Below are 16,648 nucleotides of genomic sequence, written 5' to 3'. Positions count from 1 at the left end.
TTTGCTCTCTCTTGCAGGTGTCCACCCCGCAGGGTTCCTGACCCACCCCAGAAGGCAACACCCACCAGACTCCGGTAGGGCCGGACTCCGCAGACCTGCTTCGGCAATGGGTGGGTTGTGAGCGTGGCCAGGCCTGCTGGCCAGCATTCAGCTTCCCGCTGCCCCGTACCTGGCCCACCCGGCCCATTCCTGTTCTTTTCTCCCCTGTGCTCGCCGCCGTCCGCTGCCGTCGCTCAGGTAACGAGGAGCTGTGGGCCCAGCCAGCCTTGGAGATGCCGAAGAGACGGGACGTCCTCGCCATTGTCCTCATCGTGCTGCCTTGGACGCTGCTGGTCACCGTGTGGCACCAGAGCACCATCGCGCCCCTGCTCGCCGCACACAAGGGTGAGCCCCCGCCCGGCCCCGCCTGCCGGGCTTTGCTGATGGCGTGACCACAGCCAGGGCTTCTGGAGTCCTGACTCTCACCCGCTCGGTAGCTGGGGAACCGAGGACGGGCCAGGCTGATGACCGTACCCTCAGGGGTGGGGGGAGGGTCTTGGCCCGTTTGGGGCTCTGATGACACCACACACACAGGCACAGACTCACGGGCCAACTCTGCACCTGTTCCCAGGACGTGCACCCCGGGAGGGCTGAGGGGTGGGTAGCCAGGATTCCCGGCCTGCGTTGTTTAAAACCTTTCAGGGCGAGTGTGTTGTTCGCTCCTCTTTTCCTGGTCCGGAAGCCCTGATCCAGTGCCACCTGCTGAAAATAGGCTGGACAGAGGCACGTCCCCCAAAGCCGGATTAGAACTGGCTTCTCCTGGCTCCCAGCCCAGAGCTTTCCCCTCTCACACCAGGGCCCCACTATGCTCCAAACCCGTACACGTGCCCCTCCCCCCGCGCCTGCCCCTCACCGCCAGTCTCCAGGCCCACACTCCCCTCTCTGTTCGAGCCCTTCTCCCATGGGAGCCTGGGGAGCCTGATGAAACACAGAGGTGCCCAGGCCCATCCCAGGGAGAAAGCTGACAGGGCTGGGGTGGGTGGGGGGGATGCTGGGGATCAGTGATTTGGGTGCAGGCAGGGCCAAGGGCCACAGTCTGAAGCTGGGCTGCTCCACAGTTACACATCGGGGCCTGCTCGGCCCCAGTGGGTCCTGAGGCTTCTGTGAGGAAGGGCCAGGCGGAAGATGGCCACATGCCCACTGCCTGCTGGGGCACCTGGAGCTGTCCTCCTCCCAATCCAGCACCTCTCCTTGGTGCTTACTTTTTTTTTTTTTTTTTTTTTCCTAGCCATGCTGCTGGGCCTGTGGGATGGATCTTAGTTCCCCTACCAGGGATTGAACCCGGGGCCTGGCAGTGAAAGTGCCGAGTCCTAACCCCTGGACCGCCAGGGAAGTCCCTGGCGCTTATCATTTTAGAGTTGTCACCCAACAACACATCACTACATTTACCACATGTAAGGGGACATAATACCACGTGGCTTCCATTCTTGGCAGAGCTCTGTGGTCAGAGACGCCAGGCTGCTTCGCTCAGCACTGCCTTTCCTGCCTGAGGACGTGGAACTGGCGTCCGCTCTCCCCAGAGCAGCCAAGACAGACAGAACGAAGGCTGCAACAAAGGAAGTTAGGGAGGCCTTAGGACCCAAAGGCGGCAGAAGCCCTGACCCAGCCCTGTCGTAGGCACGGACAAGTACCAGGGCACAGACCCGCCGGCAGGGGGTGATTTGAGCTGCGGAAAGGGACAGGGAGGGGGAGTGACTCTCAGTGTCCTCCCCGGGCCTTGGTTTCCAAAACTTTACTCATGGCAGGATAAACGAATCTTTACTTACACCCTGGTCAGAAGCTGCTCTCCTCAAGCTTGTTGTCTTTCACAGTCTGACCCAAAACTCCTGCAAGTGTCCTTGGCTGCCTGCATCTGCGCTAGTCTCCCGACCCTGCACCCACGGCCCGGGCGCAGGCTCCCACTGCCACTGTGTGTCTCGTCGTGGGTGTCTTGTTGGCCTTTGGGAGCTCCCTGAGAGCAGGGAGCCTGTGTGTCCCCCCCCCTCGGCGCTCAGACTCCAACCCCACGCTAGCACCCACACCACAGGCTAACAAGAACTGTGGGAAGGAGGGAGGGGGCGGCAGCTGGCTGGACCCCACTTCGCCCCCTGCAGGTAACCACTCACGCCATCCTTTCCATAGTTGGAAGAGTCCTTGAGGAACAGGGCCGCTTACCAGAGATGGTGAGCCTCGGGGCAGAGTTCCGAGCCCTTTAACCCACATGCAACTTGATAAAGGAGATGCAGGCGTTGGCTCCATTTTGCAGTTTCTAAAACTGAGGCACCAGAAGCCAAGCACCCTGCTCACGGCCGTATGGTTAGTGCAGAGTGGCGCAGGGTCTGAGCCCAAGCACTCAGATCCCTAGGTCTGTCCTCTGATGCTTGCCACCTCCTGCTGAGCTGGTGTGAGAGCAGTGAGGGGCCCACAGTCCTTCAAACAGGAAGACACATCTCAGAGAGAAGGGACTCTTTAAGAACGAGCGTACCCGTGGGGGATTCCCTGGTGGCACAGTGGTTACGAATCCGCCTGCCAGTGCGGGGGGCACGGGTTCGAGCCCTGGTCCGGGAAGATCCCACATGCCGCGGAGCAACTAAGCCCATGCGCCACAACTATTGAGCCTGCACTCTAGAGCCCGCGAGCCACAACCACCGAGCCCGCGTGCCACAACTAGTGAAGCCCGAGCACCCTAGAGCCCGTCACACTCTGCAACAAGAGAAGCCACCACAATGAGAAGCCCACGCACCACAGTGAAGGGTAGCCCCTGCTCACTGCAACTAGAGAAAGCCAGCGCGCAGCAACAAAGACCCAACGCAGGCTAAATACATAAATAATTTTTTTAAAAGTAAATAAGAAATAAAAAGGTTTTTTTAAAGATATGAATCATCACCATTAAAAAAAAATACCCATAGGCTGATTTCCTCTCATGAGAGGACTGCTGGGTTTGCCCATGGGGAGAATGTCCAGGATGCAAGAGTGAGCTTGGTCATTAGAGCCGCCCCAGCGGGCGCAGGGTGCCTTCCGGAGAGAGGGGCTCTCATCCCTGTGAGTGTGCCACAGAGGCCAGGCCTCTGCCAGGTTTCACACACGCCTCTCCTGAGGTCCCTGGGGACATGTGGGCACACATGGCTGGGTGTGGGGACAGGTAGGGTCCCAGGTGGCTGACGGAGCGTGACCGGAAAGTGCAGATCAGGAGACAGACACCAAACCCCAGAAGAGCTGAGAGGGGTCTCCACCGGGCCCCTCTGCCCAAATGTGGGAATAAAGACAGAAGTGACAGGCACAGGATTCAAAATTATCTGGCCAGCTATGGGCAACACCCTAGAACAAAATGCAGTAGTTAAGTATCAAATGCTGCACCAAGATTCAGGAGCTGGATTAAGTAAGCCCTGCTTGACTCCAGGGTTTGTGAAGAATCGGGGCGAGGTAACCGCAGACTCCCGGGCCCACAGTGTGCTGTAGCCACGACAGCACTAACACTGCCCTCGGGCACGGGAGGCAGTGCCCGGGGCTCTGCAGCCCCAGCCTGTGCGGGGCAGTGCAGTCAGCTCCAGCCAGGTGAGAAGGGCATAGGGTGGTGAGGACAGGACGCTTTGTCATATAAAACCCAGCACGGCTGGGAACCGCGGATGCTATCTTGGAATTTGGCCAGCTGCCCTCAAATAGCTACAGAGCTGTCAAATGCGAGAAGGAGGGAGAGGTTATTTCTGTGTCATCTCGGGGAGGACGTCAAGCAAGCAGCCTTGGCCGCCAGCTTCAGCCCACAGGGCCCCAGGCAGGGATGCGCTGACGTTCCCGCGCGTGGAGCACAGGAGAGCTGCACGGGGCGGGGGGGCCGAGGTACCTGCAGCGGAGCCGCCCACACCCCGCCCCCCTCCAACCCGCAGATGACAGCAGCGACCCCCGGCGCGAGGCGCCACCCGGCGCGGACCCCAGGGAGTACTGCATGTCCGACCGCGACATCGTAGAGGTGGTGCGCACCGAGTACGTGTACACCCGGCCGCCGCCCTGGTCCGACACGCTGCCCACCATCCACGTGGTGACGCCCACCTACAGCCGCCCGGTACAGAAGGCTGAGCTGACGCGCTTGGCCAACACACTGCTCCACGTGCCCAACCTGCACTGGCTGGTGGTGGAGGACGCGCCGCGCCGCACGCCGCTGACCGCGCGCCTCCTGCGGGACACCGGCCTCAACTACACGCACCTGCACGTGGAGACGCCGCGCAACTACAAGCTGCGCGGGGACGCGCGCGACCCGCGCATCCCGCGGGGCACCATGCAGCGCAACCTGGCCCTGCGATGGCTGCGTGAGACCTTCCCGCGCAACTCCAGCCAGCCCGGCGTCGTGTACTTCGCGGACGACGACAACACCTACAGCCTGGAGCTCTTCGAGGAGGTGCGCTCCGTGGAAGTATGGGGACCCGGGGAGGGTGGGGAACCCGGCGCGGCCTTCAACCCCTGCTGGCGAAGGGGGAGGAGATCGGCGTCGGCCGTAGCCCTGGCCTCCAGGCACTGTCTGCATGAGGGCTTCCAGTGGGGAGACGGGGAAAAGGGGCTCCCTGTCGACTCTCTGAGTGTCCTCCAGGTCTGGGAGTCACGACAGTGGGGGGGAAGGCAAGGAGTCATTTCAGACTAAACTGGGGAGACAGAAGTTTTGCAGCAAAGGACAGGGAGGGCAGGTCACATGACAAGGTGAGTATCATCTGGTTGGAGGAGTGGCCTTGCCCACAGCCCAGGCATGCTCCTCCGCGGATGCCTACCCCAAGCAGCCCGGGTGCCCCGACTCCCATCCCTGCCCAGGCGCCCTGACTCTTCTCCTTCTGTAGATGCGCAGCACCAGGCGGGTGTCCGTGTGGCCCGTAGCCTTCGTCGGCGGCCTTCGGTACGAGGCCCCGAGGGTCAACGGGGCCGGGAAGGTGGTCGGCTGGAAGACCGTGTTCGACCCCCACCGGCCATTTGCAATAGACATGGCGGGATTTGCGGTCAACCTGAGGCTCATTCTGCAGCGCAGCCAGGCCTACTTCAAGCTGCGCGGCGTGAAGGGGGGCTACCAGGAAAGCAGCCTCCTGCGAGAACTTGTCACCCTCAGTGACCTGGAGCCCAAGGCAGCCAACTGCACGAAGGTAAGACCCTCAGCAGAGCTGACAGCTGTAATGCAAGCTTTCTCCAGCCCACAACGCCCTCCCTCTAGATCAGGGAGAAGGAAATAGGGCCCCAAACAGCCTGCGAAGGAGAACCAGCCTCCCAAGACGGCAGTTTATCGCCCTTCAGGAGCCACGGTGATAGCAGGTGGGGGAGCAGGGAGGGGCGGCCGGCGAGACAGAGCCCAGGACTGAATCCCTCCCTCACCTCGAAGCAGCTGGGCTCCACGACCCTCCTGCCAGACCCACCTCCATGTGTGCACACACATGCACAGACGAGCACACATACACATATGCATGTGCACACATGCATGCATGGAACATGGGCGTACATATGCACAGCACAGGCACACATATACATGTGTTCATGCACGCACATGCATGCACATGTACGTACACACACACACACACACACACACACACACACACACACACTTGCTGCTTCTAGTTTGGACTTCTCCAGCCAGGGCCTGGGCTGTCACTTAGCTGAGCTGAAGGTCCCAGAACTCTCTCTCCCTCTGGACCCATCAAGAAATGCAGGGGAGGATGAGAAACAAGAGGAAATCTTGAGACCTGTTTGTCTCTTTTCTGTAGCTGTAGACTTTCTGTTTCCAACAGATATTTTGAATGCAGCCTGTGTACAAAAAGCGAGAACGAGGGGGTAGGTAGAAATGAAGAACAGTGGAGAGAATCTTGCTGGAATGAGGGCAGAAGGAGGGGGGGCCGGGGTGGGAGGGCGGGGTCAGGGGCCTGCCCCATGTGGTCTCCTGTCTCTGAACACACAGATCCTGGTCTGGCACACACGGACTGAGAAGCCGGTGCTGGTGAACGAGGGGAAAAAAGGCTTCACTGACCCCATGGTGGAGATCTGAGCCCCAGGACACAGGTAGGGGGATGCAGGCAGGTGACGCACCGGGCGGGCCACCCAAGCTTGGATGCAGAGTAAATCTGCCAAGGCTTTTCCTCTTAGTCTTTGATCGTGAAGGTCAGAGCAAATGCCCCATGGAGTGGAGGAGGCATAGCTGAAGCCGACAGGAGCCAGCCTCCCCCCATGGCTGGGTGGTTCTACCAGCAGCTGCTTGGAAGGCCTCACCTCCCAGGCACCGCCTGGTGACAGCTCCCTGTCATCACCACTGTTATCCTGGCCACCAGCCGGTCCCCTTACGAGGCGCTGCTGTGTGGACCCGCCCAGGCTCTGTCTCCTGCAGGTTCCTCCTCCGTCCTGGTGAAAGTGTGGACCGAGGAGCCTGGCCTGACTCCCAATCTACCACTTTCCTCGGTTTGACCTTTCTTTCTGTAGGCCTCAGTTTCTTCATCTGCAGAATGGGTTGTTGAGGCACCAGGAACAGTCTGGCACATAATAAGTCCTGCCTAAGTGTTGCTATTTTTATTTGTTTGATTTTTTTGGCCGAGCCACACAGCATGCAGGATCCTAGTTCCCCAACCAGGGATCAAACCTATGCCCCCTGCAGTGGAAGCTCAGAGTCCTAACCACTGGACTGCCAGGGAAGTCCCTTTATTTGGTTGAAATCCTCTATTGCAGTAGGTCACAGGCTCTATCTGTGTTTTAGAGGCAAAGGAATGAGGTTGAGTAAAGCTGAAGTGAATTGTGCCAGGTGATTGGCAAAGCCAGGAATTTTCTGTGAGCTTCTCTGTGATCTCATCAGAGGTGGGAGCTCAGACAGTGGGACACACCTCTGTCCTCTGGCCTTGGAGTCAGGCTGCAGCTTCTGTATCACCTGGGCAATGGCCCTGCCCACAAGGGACCACAGGGGGTCTGCTTATCTTGTCCCCTGAACTTAGAAAATCACCTCGGTTGCTGCCACTGAGACTGTGTCGGGACAGAGCATCACTCCCTGCCTCTCCCGCTCCCGGCCTCTCAGTGGGGACCTGGGGGTGGGCTCTGCGGAGCCCCTGGGTGACGCTTCGGGGGCCCAGGATCCAGCGGCTCCCTCACGCCTCCCCCATTCTTCTCCCCCTCACAGGAGCCCCCTTCTCAGACCTGCTCCTGGCCACCTGTGCTCCCCACGCGGGTGGTCCCTCCGAGGCGGACTCCTGTGGAATCGCCGTCACCCTCCTTTCTACTCTGGGGCCTTCAGAGACACCAGCCTGATGCCAGGACAAAGGACGGAGACCCTAAAGCACAGAAACCCCAGACCTGTTGTTCTGTTCCATCTGCCCTGGCAGGGCCAGCCAGGGCAGACACCGTGGGCCCCAAGCCCGGGAGTGATGCCAGGCTGGGAGGGGGCAAAAGACCCCGGCAGTCCAGCAGAGGGCTCCCCGGCTCCCCCTCGAGGCCCCACGACCACACAGGACACCTGGCCAGGGACTGCGGAAGACAGCAAGCAGCCTCCACCCCCGGCATCAGGAACAAGCTGCTCCGAGGAGATGCAGCCCCTCCGGCCGGCTCTGGCTCCTGCTTGCAGAGCGTAAGGCTGTCTGTGCTCCCGGCAGGCGGCCAGCCCTGTGTGCAGGGAGTCAGGCTGCCAGCGGGCTGCCCTCCCCATACCTCAACCTCGTGGGGGGTGCAGAGCGCCCTCCCCGGCTCTCGTCCCAGCGCAAGGAAGGAGGTGGGCCCTCGACCCAACACAGGGTATAGACCACACGGCACCTCCCCAACGCCCACTGGGCTCCGGGCCCCTCGCCTGGGCTGGGACTGGGGAGGCAGGAGTCCCCAACCCAGAGCCGTGAGAACCACAGGCCTCAGGGGCTCAAGGGAGCAGGTGGGCCAGGAAGAGAGAGGAGGGGCCCGGGCGGTCCCAGGGCTCCTCCCTGCCCCTGGCTGGGGGACTCTGGATTAGCAGAGGGATTTACAGAAAGGGGCAGAGATGATCTGGACCCTGAGGGCAGGATACCTGAGCACACACTGCTTTGGAAATCATGCGATTTACACACCAAGTGGGAAGTAAAACCTCCCTTCTTCCTAAACCGGGGGCCCGAAGAGCAAGCCGGCCTCATGTCCAGCCGCCCCTACGGCCCAGAGAAGGAACCGTGCGCGGCCCTCAGCCAGGAGGAGAGGTGCGTGTCTCCCTGGCTTCCCGACGGGGCCGACCCTCCGCCGGTCTCCACTCACACTCCTGAGCGTTGGAAGCACAATTTTCCTCCCCTGTGGAGGCAGAGGAAGGGCCTGAGCCCGCTGAACAGGTGTTTACTTTTAACTGCTAATTGCCCCTACTCCGCTTAGACTCACGGGATGGGTCTGCGGGCCACGGAGAGCCCACTCCTGGGTGCATGGGTGGGTGGGCAGTGGACTGCAGCCCAGCGACCTAACATTCACGGAGGAGTATCGGCTGCCTGTTTTGAAGTGGATTGAACTCCTCACGATAGTCACGAAAACTTCGAGGGAGGGCTCACGTCCCTGAGGGCCCTGAGGCACCTGCAGGACGTCCCACACCCACGGTTGCCTGGGAACTAAGTGGGTGACGAGGAAGGGAGGGTGGGTGAGGGCGGGCACCGTCGAGCAAGTGAACTCATGCGGGGTACTGCACTGCTTCACTCGCCAGGACCAGCCCCAAACGCAGGGTCAGCTTGGCTGGGCTTGGGCCACCTTGGCCCGAAACCCAGGGCTCGTTTTCAGGAAATTTGATAATGAACGACAGCAGGGGTCCCTCTCTTTTTTTTTTTTTTTTTGACAGATGCTAGTTCTATTGTTTTCACCTAATATCTTCTCTTAGCTGCATGTGTATTTATTTATAATTATAACCCTGATGGACTGCAGCTTTCACCTTCATTGGGAATGAGTTTGCTATGAATCATGGCTACAGTTTGTTTTCCAAACGCAGTCTGTTCCCTGCTCCCCCCTGTACAGGAGCGAGGTGGGGGCCGGAGTCCGGAGGACAGAGGCGGGGAGGGTAGAGCCCCCAAGCTGCACTAAAGGGTCTGTTTTAATTTAACTGTATTTAATTTGTTTGGAAATTAAAAGTCAAATATGGTTTTTAACAGTCCTAATCCTCCTCAGCCCTGCCTTATTTTTCCTCATTCATTTAACCATCCAACCTGTACTATCAGGTGCCTTGGGGGGACACGCCTTGTTCCCGGCACAGCACAGGGCCGTGGAAGCCAAAGCTCTGCCTGCCCGGGGCTGCCTTCTCCGGAGAGGACCCAGACGCTCGCAGTCAGGGTGCTCCGACAGCCGTCATCAGTTCCAAGGTGACAGATGAGGCAGGCGGGGCGGAGTGCAGCTGGGGAGGTGCTGGCGCCCCACCTGGGCCGTCAGAAAGGCCTCCCTGGCCAGGTGGCCTCCGAGCAGATGTGCAGAGAACCGGGTCCAGGAAAGAGAAGCTCCCCCCGCGGGACAGCGCTTAGCTAACAGGCCACTGAGGGCAGCTGACTGGGGGCTGAGGTGGGGGGTCACACGTGGGAGCAGGGGGCACAGACACTCTGCTCTGGAACCAGGGCGAAGCTTGCAGCTAGGGAGTGAAAGAGAGGCTGTCGGAGGGTTTGGAGCAGAGGACGGACCCAGTCTAACCGGCCTTTTAGAAGAATCTCTCGCTTCCTGTGTTGCCAACGGACAGGACACGGGCAGGCGGCCCGAGACAACGGTGAGTCGGACGAGGTGCAGCCCTGACGAGAGGGCAGCGGGCGGGCTCTGGACGCGGGTCAGGGGTTTGCTGATGGGCTGGACGTGAGGTGCAAGTACAGCCACGAGTAACCAAGACAGAACAGAACTGTGTCCACTGCTCCAGGCAGACTGCAGAGGACAACGTGACAGTAAGTTTGGGGTCATGTGCTTGTTACACTCACAGGAGAGGTGAGTGGACGGTGGTGCCTGGAGCCCCAACGGGGATGAACGTGGGAGAGAACAAGTGTGGAGACTGCTGCCAAGGCCCGTGGGCGAGGCCTCCACACCGAGTGAGGGCAGAGGTGGCCTGGCAGCAGCCTGAGACGCCCAGCACTTAGAGGCCGGGGTGATGAGGAGGGCACTCCCCGCCAAGGTGCTTGGACAGGAAGCTGGGGTTACTGGGCTGGGAGGTTGGCCCAGGGACCTCACCCAGGAAGGGCCGCGCGTCTGCGAGCAGGTGGGTGCGGAAAAGCAACGCCAGGGGACTCTTCATCACACAGACGGCGTCACCCTGAGTCTTCCAAACCCCAGCTCCGTGCACACTCCCCAGCAGAAGCCCCCCACGCGCTTCGTGGGACGCAGCATAAGCCAGGCAGGGTGGCTTGGCGCCCAGGCTGGCCCCGTCCACAGAGCCCGCTCTCACCGCCCAGCCCCGGGCTCCCCGTTCAAGGCGGCACAGGAAGAGCTGGTGAGTTTGGACAAGATCAGGGACTGGGACCCCCAGCCATGGTCCACCAGGTTTGCTTCAATAAGCTCCACTTCTCTGCCCCCAGTGGGACCCTTGGGCCCAGCCCCCTGTTACCGTCTGCCCTTGACCCGGCTCCACTCTTCAGCCCAGGGGCTGCGCACCACTGCCCCCGTGCAGACCCCTCCTAAGCCAAGCATGGGCTCTCGGCCGTGGGGAGGAGGGCGCTGCTGGGAAGCTCTCAGCCTGCTGTTCCCCACCCGGTCCCCACTCCCGGAGGAATCTGCTCTTCCACTTGGACTATGATTGGAGATCGTCCGTTTGTGGCAAGAGGATCCAGTCGTCGCTGGGGAGGCATACTCAGCACTGTGGCCAGCGCACGTGCCGCTTCTGGCCACCCAACACGGCCCCACCCTGCCCACCACACCGGAACGGCCGAGTCTTCGTCGACACGGTGACAGCCGGGCTAGCCGTGTGCCCTGCACAGGCGGCATCAGAGAAACACCACCAAGGAGGATCAGATGCAACTCTGTGGCTTTACCGCAATTCAAGGCAGCGAACCTGAGCCCAAACGCGGGACTCATCCCGTGGGGGCTTGTCCGGGGTCTGGACGGACAACTGGAAGGAAGGCTGCCCCTCCCCCGCCGCCTGGCCCAGGGCGGGGGCCCCAGGACCCCAACACTCCTGCCCAGGCCCCTGCGGCCGCACCTTCTGCCCACGGCCTCCTGGACCCTCCGGAGCAGCTGCCTCTCCTCCTGGGCTGACACTGCCCCTCGCGGAATGAGAGGGAAACACGCTGTCTTGGGAGGTAAGGCCCAGCGTTCCTGACCGTCAGAGGCGATCCGAGTGGGGTGGCAGGGGGGCGGGGTCCCTCCACCGGACCGACTTCCTCCCTGGATGGCGAGAAGGCTGGCCCAGGTGCCCCCACCCTCCGCAAATGGTGACGGGCCCCCCAGCTCGGAAACAGGGCCCACAGGGACACTCAGAGCAGACTGTCCAGGAGCTGTGCCCCACTCACCCCCAGGGGGGACAGTCCCAGCCAGACCCTCCATCCCGCCCGCGGGAGCAGCAGCGAAGGCGGACGGCAGCAGCCACAGGGCCCGGAAGCTCTTCGGGGAGGGGCCTTCCCTCACCCCCAACTCGCTTCTCCGGTTCTGCAGGGGAGGGTCTGGACTGCAGCCGTGGGCAGGGCCAAGGCCTGGCTCCCGAGGGGAAGGACAGAGGGAGCAGCACCAGGCTGGCCCGCCAGGAGGCCTGGGGGCTGCTCAGTTCACATACTGGTGCCGGCCCAGGTAGGGTGTTTCCGTGAACTGTATCACCGGACCCGCCATCTTCTCCTCGAAGACAGTGACGTGGGGGACACGGCCAGTCTGTCTCGGAGCCAGATCGGGCCCGCTCAGAACTTCTGTCCTCTCCTGCCCACCAAGGGCCCCCGGAGAAACACCGTGATACAGGGAGGGCAGGGATGAGAAGGGGTCTCAGGAAAAGTGCTCCCACCTGGTTGAGGCCTTGGTCCAACCAGGCACCTGGGAGGTAAAGGGTCTCCTGGGGCCCGATGTTCCAGTAGCATCTAAGGTTCTGGCCGTTGATGAATACAACCCCCTTCTCCCAGCCCTTTAAGCAGAGGAGGGGAGGTGTTAGTTGACCACATAAACCACCGAACATGGAGTCACACGGGAGGCAGAGGGGCGCACAGGCCCTGAGCTCTCCTCTCAGCTTCCCAGGGACCAGACTCGTTCCTGCAGCCGCTCGGTAACGGGAGGGGAGCTCCAGATCCCGTTCCCTCTAGTGCTGAGCCCCGGCAGGGCACCCAGGCTCAGACTGGACCACCGGAGCCCGGACCTGAGAAGCCCACCAGGTGGTCCCTCTGCTCTGACCCACTCCCCCACCCAGGGAGGCCATGACGGAGACCCTCTGGGCACACGTGGTATGGGGGCTCCAGGAGGCCAAGCACCAGGCTGGGGGCCCAAGGAGCGGAGCTCAGAGCACCTGGCAGGCGGGGCTACAAACTCCAGCTTCACAAAGGTGTCACGGGGGAGAGGGAGACCAACAGTGGCCCCAAGAAGAAAGCAGGGAACATGGGCACGTCAGGGACAGGGTTCCACTTGTCTGCACGGAACCTCTGGGCAGGACAGAAGATGAGGGATGGGGGGCGCCTTCTCAGGTCCTCCCCGCCCTGTGAACCGGCACAGCAGTGGCAGCCGGGGGGTGGGGCAGGGGAGCGCTCGGGCTCTGGTTCTCAGGCTGTGGCAGAGGGGTGCGGGGCGGGCACCAAGCCTGGGGCAGCCTCGGGCCTCCTGGCTCTCCTGCAGGCCGTCCAGCTGCTCCCACGCTGTGCAGGGCAGGACCCACCTCTGAAAGAAGCTCTTCTTCATATCCAGGCTGTAGATTTTGAACTTTTTCAGGGGAAAATCATTCAGATAGATATTTCCGATTAAACCTGTGGGGACGAGGCAGAGACACTGAGCGAGGCCGACGGTGGGGGGACGGCTTACCCGCCGGCTGGGCACATACACAGAACGTTTCTGGAAAGTTCAACAAAGGACTCCTGCTGAAGGGCCAGCACCCCTAGGGGGGTCTTTCCACGCATAAAACCTTTCCGTGCAGCCCCAAGGCCATGAGAGCAAGTGAGAGCAGCGCCTGCCGGGCCCTACAGTGGGCAGGGAAGGCGGCGCCCGAGGGCAGTGTCGGCCTCGGGCCCCTGGGAGGGGGACGCTTCCTTCTGGGGACTGAGAATTCCAACACCATGAAAGGAGGCCAAAAGGACACGTGTGATCGAGAGGTCACAGCGGCTCCAGCCTAGCTTCGAGGTCTGTTCAGTGGAGTCCCAGATGAAACAGACCTAATAACTCAGCCAGAAATCTTCTACACAAGCCAGCATTAAAGGTTTTTTTTCAAGTATTTAAATTGTGAACACACGGCACCGTGGCCGGGACGCCCAAGGCTAAGGCACTGCACACACTTGAACAGTGGCTTCCCAGCACCTCGGGGTGGGCCCCACTGGGTGTCCTGCACCCTCTCAGTCACAGAGCTGCTGAGTCGCCAGATTGAGAACCCAGACAGGCTGGGGGGTGTTTAGAGGGCTGCAGACCCTCCTGAACTGCAAGTGCAGGTGTAGCGAGCGGGTGCACACGGCTCTGGAGAGGAGGTCTGTGGCTTGTGAACCCTGAACCCTTCCAGAGGACAGGACTGCACACCCCCGGCAGGGCCTGCGACAGGGCAGGCTGCCATCCCCTCTGCCCCCAGGAGAACAGAGGAAGTGAGGGCAGCCAGCACCACGAGCTCCTTAGGGAAGAAGCTGAGACCTAGGGAGGAACCTGGGGTGCTTTCAGGGGAGGGGAGTGGAGGGGAGGGGAAGCACACTGCCGCCCTTCTGGAGGGGCACATTCCCAGGACACAGGAAGTCCCCGGGGCTGGGCCACATCACTTCACCGAGGTGACAAAAGCAAACAGCCATGAGAGCTAGGAGGCCACCAGGCTTCCGCCAGGCTTCCGCCAGGGTAGGATTTATTGTCCGAGGCCCTATTTCATAACTTACATAAAACCACCCACATTTTGATAAATAAGAAAGAGGCAAGTTCAAGCAGAGGAGGTTTAGAGAGCCGGTGGGGTACTCCCAGCGGGGAGGGCCACCAAGAACATGCTGTTCATGTACATCCTGTGTCCTCCTCCCCACCACAAATGAGGTCACCAAGAGGTTTCCAAGGTGGATCAAAATTCAGTGCGAAGAACCAAGAAAGCACGGGTCCTAGGCCACCTCCCTCCAAGGGGCCTCCATGACCCACCTCCCTCCAGGGGCCTCCATGACCCACCTCCCTCCAGGGGCCTCCATGACCCCACCTCTCCAGTGGCCTCCATGACCCCACCTCACTCCAGTGGCCTCCATGACCCACCTCCCTCCAGTGGCTTCCATGACCCCATCTCTGTCCAGTGGCCTCCAGGACCCACCTCCCTCCAGTGGCTTCCATGACCCCATCTCCGTCCAGTGGCCTCCATGACCTACCCCCCTCCAGTGGCCTCCATGACCCCACCTCCCTCCAGTGGCCTCCATGACCCCACCTCCGTCCAGTGGCCTCCGGGACCCACCTCCCTCCAATGGCCTCCATGACCCACCTCCCTCCAGTGGCTTCCATGACCCCATCTCCGTCCAGTGGCCTCCAGGACCCACCTCCCCCCGATGGGCCCCCACGGCCCCACCTATGGCATCAGCCTCCATGACTTGCAGGTGCTGCTGTGGAGAAGGGACGGCCACGCGTGTGCTGTGACCCACCTTTGCGCTGGTCGTCGATATTAGTCCCGTAGTTGACTCGCCTGCGGTTCTCCACCAAGATCCTCGGCGTCGTGAACCCCTGCTGGAAGAACAGAGGTCGCTGACAAAGCCTGATTCCCGACCACCCGGTCACAGCTGCCCCTTGGGGTTTCTCTGTGGAGCCCCAGTTCTCCTTAAACTCTGAGGACGGGGTGAGAGTCCCTGCTCATCAGAAAGCCGTGCCCACCCCCAGCTCTGCAGCTGAGCAGCCCCCTCGTCCAGGCCTCCCTCCAGGCCTCCCACCACACCTGCCCAGGAGGTGCCTGGCACCAGCCTCCCAACCCCCCGGGACAAACCTGGATCAAGGGGATGACAATCTTCTTCCTCTTATAGTCCAGGAGCCCTTTGTGTGGATTCTCTCACTTGATTCACCAGCTATCCTATGAGAGAGGAACTTTTATTCTCTCCAATTTACAAGAGGAAACAGGCAGAATTTAAGTGATTTTGCTTTAAGCCGCAGTTGGTGGCAAAGCTGGCAATCAAAGGTCAGGGGAGTGTGACTCCAGAGCCCAGGCTCCAGGCAACAGCAGCACCAGTTTGCAGCAGGGCTGTCCCGCAATTCAATTTCAATAAATTAACACAACAAACACCTCCTGGGTGTAACCTCCTGGGTGTCTGTTCGTGCAAGGACCCCCCTGTGAAAACTAGGAGATAGTTTACAGGGAAGTGTTCTGGAGAAGTCCTACTGTTGTATATTTATTTATTTCTTTATTTATTTGCGGTACACGGGCCTCTCACCGTTGTGGCCTCTCCCGTTGCGGAGCACAGGCTCCGGACGCGCAGGCTCAGCGGCCATGCCTCACGGGCACAGCCGCTCCGCGGCATATGGGATCTTCCCGGACCGGGGCGTGAACCCGTGTCCCCTGCATCGACAGGCGGACTCTCTACCACTGTGCCACCAGGGAAGCCCAGTCCTACTGTTTTTAAAATACCTGAGCAGAGACAGTACTTCTAATTTCTCAAATCTCTAAGGGATAGAGACATTTTTAAACAGGTGACCGAAACCCTCCTCTGTTCAAACATCCATATACTGGAGTGGTTAATTTCCCCTCCCGCCCTGACAGAGTCAGAGTAGAGGCAGCCTAAGGAGACCTGGAAGAGTTCAGACCCCTTGGAAGTGCAGCTGTAACTGAGGCACAGCGTCCCCGGTTCAAGCCACCACCCCCACCAGCCCCAACCCCCGGCCCGGCGCTCTGTGCAGGCCTGGTCCTCGATGCCACACCCTGAGCAGCCTTCCAGCCCGTCAGATCCAGCCATGTTGAGCAGCATCTGGTCACCTGTGCGCGTCCTGCGCCCACCAGGGCCCCTGGCAGTGGATTTCCTCAGGACCTGTCTGCTCTGCTTCTGCTGGTTTCGTTTACGGACCAGCTGAATGGTTGATGACAGAGATGAGCTCCAAGTTCACTGTGTTCTTGCCACAGGGCCCGAATTCAGGCTGCTGGGAAGCTGAGCTCTAATAAATAACCAAAGGCGAAAGCACGTGTGTGTGTGTAATCCCAGCGGCTCACCGAGCTCTCAAGGGTACAAACAGCATACCTGCTCTGGCCTTGGATCAGAACTGGGTGCTGGAAGCATCCCGAGGACCGGCCGTCCAGGCCCCAAGGCGGAACCACACCCAATCTCCTGCTACCTGGCAAGTTCAGGCTCAAACAGCCTCATCTTGCCGGCTTCAAGAACCTACTGACTGGCCAGCCTCATGCTCCATCTTTCCCCACTCAAATTCCGCCCCCACAGGCATCCCAGAATGTTCCTCTCAGTGGATTTAATCTCATCACATCTTCCTCATTAAAAGCCTTCCGTGGCTTTCCACTGCTCGCAAAATGAAACCCACACCTCGGCCTTCGTAGTCTGCATCCAGATTCAACTTAAATCTTTCCGCCCCGGGACCGCCCCGCTGAAGCAAAGTGCAAACAGCTCCCACTCACAGCCTGCACTTG

The 16,648-nt window shown here is 60.5% G+C and overlaps 2 protein-coding genes across 2 annotated transcripts; one reads left to right on the top strand and one right to left on the bottom strand.

Annotated features, from left to right (window-relative positions):
- The first annotated feature begins 242 nt into the window (after positions 1 to 242).
- Positions 243 to 7,214, top strand: B3GAT1 (beta-1,3-glucuronyltransferase 1). Its single transcript, XM_060104418.1, has 5 exons — positions 243 to 384; positions 3,903 to 4,411; positions 4,842 to 5,138; positions 5,942 to 6,042; positions 7,142 to 7,214. The coding sequence occupies exons 1-4, from the start codon at positions 273 to 275 to the stop codon at positions 6,026 to 6,028; spliced, it is 1,005 nt and encodes a 334-aa protein (XP_059960401.1). The 5' UTR covers positions 243 to 272; the 3' UTR covers positions 6,029 to 6,042; positions 7,142 to 7,214.
- Positions 7,215 to 11,233: 4,019 nt separating this feature from the next.
- LOC132494279 (beta-galactosidase-1-like protein 2) lies at positions 11,234 to 15,968 on the bottom strand. The gene is given in 10 exon segments (XM_060105281.1): positions 11,234 to 11,295; positions 11,421 to 11,556; positions 11,677 to 11,772; positions 11,900 to 12,016; positions 12,409 to 12,434; positions 12,437 to 12,522; positions 12,755 to 12,842; positions 14,673 to 14,751; positions 15,008 to 15,054; positions 15,890 to 15,968. Coding segments are annotated over 10 exon segments (816 nt in total).
- Between the last annotated feature and the right edge of the window lie 680 nt (positions 15,969 to 16,648).

The sequence above is a fragment of the Mesoplodon densirostris genome, chromosome 7 (genome assembly GCF_025265405.1).
Source record: "Mesoplodon densirostris isolate mMesDen1 chromosome 7, mMesDen1 primary haplotype, whole genome shotgun sequence".
Lineage (NCBI taxonomy): Eukaryota > Metazoa > Chordata > Mammalia > Artiodactyla > Ziphiidae > Mesoplodon > Mesoplodon densirostris.
This window is presented reverse-complemented; position numbering and strand designations above follow the sequence as displayed.